Consider the following 5,906-nt stretch of genomic DNA (forward strand, 5'->3'; position numbering starts at 1 on the left):
GGGATGGAATATGACTGTAAAGATGAAAATTATAAAAAATTTTATAAAAGGAATTGATAAGAAGTTGTTTGAAAAAAGGATTTAAAAAAAGAGAAAAAATAAAGGGAGAGAATGTGATCAGGCAGGAGAGTAGAACAAAACCATACACTAGAGATTTAGGATATATTTTGATCTGTTAGAAGAAACTATCCCCAAAATTTTAGAGAGAACAAGTTATATATATATGCCAAAAATACAGGTAAGTACTATGAAGGGATAGAATATGACTCTAAAATGAAAAATAAAAAATGTTTTTTACAAAAGGGATTGATAAGATGTTGCTTGAAAAGGGGAAAAAGAAAAATTCCAAAAAAAAGTTTAAAAAAATTAACTTTGAAAGACTAAAGAATCATGGTAAAAAAGCCATGGATGCTATGTGCAGTATTTCCCTAGTGCTGGAGTTTTGCTGTTCTCATTGATAGGTAAACTTGGTCTTGGCTGGCGGTTCTTGCTGATCTTCTGGGGGAGGGGCCTGTTGCCGTGGTTCCCAAATGTCTTTGCATGTGGGGGAATTGCCCCACCCTTGCTGGGTCTGGGCTAAGTAATCTGCTGGGGTTTGCTCTCAGGAGCTTTTGTTCCCTGCAAGCTTTCCCTACAGCTTTGGAGGACGAGAGTGAAAATGGTGGCCTCCCAATCTCTGCCCTGGAGGATCTGAGAACTCGGGGCCCCACTCCCCAGTGCACCCCTAGAGAAAAGCAGTCAGTCACTCCTGTCTCCCCGGTCTCCGGCCACACTCCGTGCTCACCCGGCCTGTGACCACGCGTTTCTATCTCTGGCACCTGACCCCGGGTGGAGTCTCCAAACCCAGCAGATCCGTGCGGTGCACTCCCGCACCGCTCCTCCCGGGGGAGGAAGGAGAGTCTCCCTGGATCTGCCGCTTGTTGAGTCCCTGCTGGACGAGCAGTGGCCGGACTCCGCCAGATCACGGTTTATGGCAACCCCGAGCTGAGAGCCCGCACCTCAGCTCCGTCTCTGCAGCCGGCATCCCTGCTCCAATACCTGGGAGCTCTGCCACACTCAGTCACCCCTGGCCTTTCTATGACCCCAGGGTCCTGAGACCGCACTGTCCCACGAGGTTTCCACACCCCGCTTAGCCACTGGAGTGACGTCCCTCAGCGGAGCCGACTTCTAAAAGTTCCGATTTTGTGCTCCGTGGCTCTATCACTTGCCAGTAGCGGCGGACGGAGGCCCCCTCCCCCGCCGTCTATCCTCCCGAATGTCACCTCAGATTCACTTCTCCGCACGTCCTACCTCCAGAAATGGATTGCTTTTCTGTTCCCAACATAATCCATTTTAAAGTGGTCAAATGTACTTTCATTTCCCTGCCTATTCTATATTATGATCACGTTTAAGGAATTTCTTTGGCAATAAGGATCTGGCAGATGGAAACTTCCGACAAAGCTCCGAGCATGCTGGAAATATGTGAGGTCCTTAGCGACATTCAGAATGAAAATTTCTGTTCTCAATTTTCAAAATATGGGATATATATGCATATTTGAAGGCAGAGGTAAAAGAAAATGGGAGTAGTCAAAGTTCCAGACAATGTAAATATATAAAATAAACAAATGACAAAAATTCTAAGGAAGGCAGGAAGAAAATATTAATGTAGGCATTAGAGAGGGTTGAGGGTTTAAATTTTAAGTGGTTATTTATGGTTCAGAGAGGAATGTGCTTTCTTTGCATCTTTTAGTTTGGCACCCAGGAAAGATGATGATGGTATAGATTTCTATTCAGTCTCATATATGCAATGAAAAGTAATGGTTTTTCTAATACCAGCTCCTTTGGTTGACTTTTCTTGTTGGGCTTCTCTGAGCAGCCTCTGTTAGAGATGACCCTTTTTGTTATCATTGTGGTTTTCTACTTGCTGACTCTGCTTGGCAATATGGCCATCGTTATATTGGTTCATCTGGATCCCCGGCTCCACACCCCACTGTATTTTTTCCTCACCCACTTGTCTTTAATGGACCTCTGCTACACCACCAGCCCAGTCCCCCAGCTGCTGTTTAACCTGCTGGGCCCAGAAAAGATCATAAGCTATGGTGGCTGTGTTGGTCAGCTGTATGTGTTCTTGGCCATGGGTTCCACAGAATGCATTCTCCTTGCAGTCATGGCTGTGGACCACTATGTGGCAGTATGCCGGCCTTTGCAGTGTACCATTCTCATGCATCCATGCCTCTGTTGGCAACTGGCAGCCACCACCCGGCTGACTGGCTTGGCTAGCTCACTGGTACGGATTGTGCTCATCACACAGCTTCCCCTTTGTGGAAGGAACATCATAGACCATGTCTTCTGTGAAGTACCAGTTCTCCTCAAACTGGCTTGTGTGGATACCACATTTAATCAGATGGAACTCTTCCTGGTCAGTGCCCTTTTACTCCTGGTGCCTCTCACTCTCATTCTGATTTCCTACAGCTGCATTGGTCAGGCTGTGTGGAAGATCAAGTCCCATGAAGGTCACCAAAAGGCCCTAGGGACTTGCTCTTCCCATCTGGTGGTGGTGTTTCTCTTCTATGGCACTGCTATGGCCACTTATCTGCAACCCACGGCAGCCACCTTCCAGAACCAAGACAAGTTCATGGCCTTACTCTATGGAATTGTCACCCCAATTCTAAATCCCTTCATCTACACATTATGTGACAAAGACATGAAAGGGGCACTGAGGAAGATGATAGGGAAAGATTAAAGAAAAAGGAGTTTGAAGAGATGATGGAAACTGGAGAACTGCTTAATGCAAACAATTCATGAGATGCTTTTAATTCTGAAGAAATTGGTCAAGTTTATTTTATTTCTGAGTAGCCAAACTCCTGTGTCAGAATTCATTTAATCATGTTATTATATTTTTATAGCTTATTTACAAGGATTAGGTAAATGAGAAGTTTACCTACATCTATCTTCACTCTACCAATAACTAGCTACATAACAATGGTCAGCTCGTAATTTCTTTTATTGTCATTATTATTTTCAGTGGGTATAAAAATACCCATCTTATAGAGCTGAGAGTCTATTTTGAAGATGGAGTTAGACAAAGTAGTGTTTTATCACCTGAAAATATAAAACATAAGCAATTCGACATACAATTTTGGGGGATTACTTTTAGTTTTAGATAGTTTATTTAGAAGTATACAATCTCCAAGTTGGTAGGGACCTTAGAGGACATCTGGATTTATCTACTATACAAATTCCTGTCAAATACCTTTGAGTAGTAGTCATTCAAGTTTGTTTGAATATTCCCATAAAATCTGTTTTATCCCAACGTATATACTCCACAGTTTGAAATATATGCTCATTATGCTTTTTTTTTTTTTCAATTAGATTAAACTGGAAATTTGCCTTTCTACTAATTCAATGTTATTGATTTGGTCTTTGGCCTGCAGAGCCAGAAAAAAAAATGTTCCTTGAAAATATAATCTTCCCTTTACCTAAACATTTTCAACATATGGAATAGACCACAAGTCTTCCTTAATTTACAATGGGATTACACCCCAATAAATCTATCATAAACTGAAAATATTTTAAGTAAAAAATGTACTTCATACATTTGACCTATTGGACACTATTGGACATCACTGCTTAGCCTAACGTACCTCAAGCACCCTCAGAACACTTACAATAACCTACAATTGGGCAAAATCATCTAACACAAAGCCCATTTTATAATAAAGTGTTACATGTGTCATGTAGTTTATTTAATACTACACTGAAAGTGAAATGCTTGTATGGGTACAGAATGGTTGTGAGTGTATCAGTGCTTTACCCTTGTGATCATGTGGCTGACTGTGGGCTATGCCTTGGCTTTGCTGTTGCCCCTCATCATGAGACTACATGTTGTTATCCTGACAAAATATCAAAATTTAAAATTTGAAGTATGATTTCTATGAATCACTCTTGCGCCATTGTAAATTCAAGAATTTGTAAGTCAAATCATTGTAAGTCTGGATTGTCTGTTCATGGTGTACAATTTCTTTGAATGCATAATTATTTAAACTATTTCTTTGGTACCATGATGCCAACTTTTCTCACAATCCTGGCATTTATTTTTTAAATTTAATTAAAAATTTTGCAAAAATCTGTTTCAACAAATCAACTTTGTTGATTAAGTTGATGTATATGGACATAGTAAGGTGGGCTGAATTTGTATTTTACATCCCATGAATATATTTTGCTAAAAGCCAACCTGACTTAAAAAGTGGGAGGTTACTTTCTAGTTAATTCCTATAGGCATTCCTCTCTGTCTTTGTAGAAAGGAAAATAGCTATAATATCACTGACAGGCAATAGGCTGCCACATGCACTAAGAATAAGCAGTAGCCATTATGAATTACATCTCTACTCCACAGGAGTAGTACTTTCAGGACTGTTCATATCTCTGAAGACTTCACATGTTACTGAAGTCCTTCTGTCACTTCCCCACCAAGTATTCTTTTAGTGTATAGAAACCATTATATTATGTCCCTGTAAAATACACAATAAAGCAAGAAAAAAGACAAAGTTTTCTCCTTCTGCTTGGCTACCTCAACCAGAAACATACGAGACATCTGTGAATCCTCTCTTCTCTCACTTTCCATATCCAATCAACCATTATATCCATGGATATGTCTCCTTAGTGCTCTTCATATTAGTTTACCATCATTTGTAGTCTAACTTAAAAGAGAGTTTCACTTAAAAAAAAAAAAAAGAGAGTGTCATTTGCTTACAATAGGCTGTATGAATACTTGTTGAATAATTGAATCAAATAAATAATGATTAGCTTTGATAAATTGATTAGGTAACAATGCTATATTAAACATAAATAAACATTTATGTAACAATGCTGCCTTAAACACATTCCTTGTATACCAGCAATAACAAGTTAAGGGTAAAACTCAGTTAATTATTTCATAATTTTGAATTGTGTATTAACCATGTTTTTCCTTATCTTATATTGACCTGGGCCATTAGTAGAGAGCAGAATGGCAGGCAATTTTTTTTTTTTTAAGTCTTAAAAGTAATGTGTTCAAGTTTTTTCCACTAAGTATATTATTAAAAGTTGGTTTTGGAATATATTTCTTAATAGATACAAGAATTTCCATTTCATTTCTGGTTTTCTGAGATTTAAAAAAAATCACAAGTTGCCGTTGAACTCTACCAGATGCTTTTTTCCCCTGTATTTACTTTAAAAATTATGTGAAATTTTTCTTTTAGGCTATTATTCTAATGAATTGTATTCTTATATTTACTGTGATTGACTCATCTTTGCAAAACTTGTATAAACTCTATTTGATAATAATTTAAAAACGTTTACTTGGATTTAATAAATATTTCATTTATGTATTTTCAGTCAATTGTTAATAAGTGCCCATAATTTTTTTAAACTAATACTTTTCTAGAAATATAATTCTGATGATCAGTTAAGAATACCATAGAACACTCTACTTCTGAAGACAATTAAAATGAGAGAAAGAGATTACAATGGGGGTTTACAGGCAATGCAAAACTGACAGTATTGAGGAACTTATCCCCAGAGGAAGTTGCATTTAATATAAAACCTATATAGGACAGTGGAGTGAGTTTTGGTGCAAGGAAGAGGAACTCTGTGCAGTTACAGTTTAAATGTTAGATGGGCTAAGTTTCTTAGGCAAAAAGTAGTCTAGTAGGTTGGTGGCTCAATGATACCATTAGAAATCATTTAAGTATGGGGGGAAGAGGGACTTTACATATAAGAGAAATCATCCTGGATGGTTTAGATAAAAGGACTCTAATGTCTGATGAAGGTATACCTACCATTTTGAGTGGGAATCTGGGAATACAGAAGGGATGGTGGGGCACCAAGAAATTAGCCTCAGGGGGAAGCATGTTCCCCATTGTCTGAAAGACAAATGGAAGGAGAAA

At 38.7% G+C, this 5,906-nt stretch overlaps 1 protein-coding gene across 1 annotated transcript; it reads left to right on the forward strand.

Annotated features, from left to right (window-relative positions):
• Positions 1 to 1,840: 1,840 nt before the first annotated feature.
• Positions 1,841 to 2,722, forward strand: LOC123841946 (putative olfactory receptor 2B8; the record flags this gene model as incomplete). Its single annotated transcript, XM_045871398.2, has 1 exon — positions 1,841 to 2,722. A coding segment is annotated over one exon (882 nt), but the record flags the coding sequence as incomplete, so codon positions are not given.
• Positions 2,723 to 5,906: the final 3,184 nt, after the last annotated feature.

This window comes from Mirounga angustirostris, unplaced genomic scaffold (assembly GCF_029215605.1).
Source record: "Mirounga angustirostris isolate CCGP_5_RB_7025 unplaced genomic scaffold, mMirAng1.0.hap1 SCAF_7, whole genome shotgun sequence".
Classification (NCBI taxonomy): Eukaryota; Metazoa; Chordata; class Mammalia; order Carnivora; family Phocidae; genus Mirounga; species Mirounga angustirostris.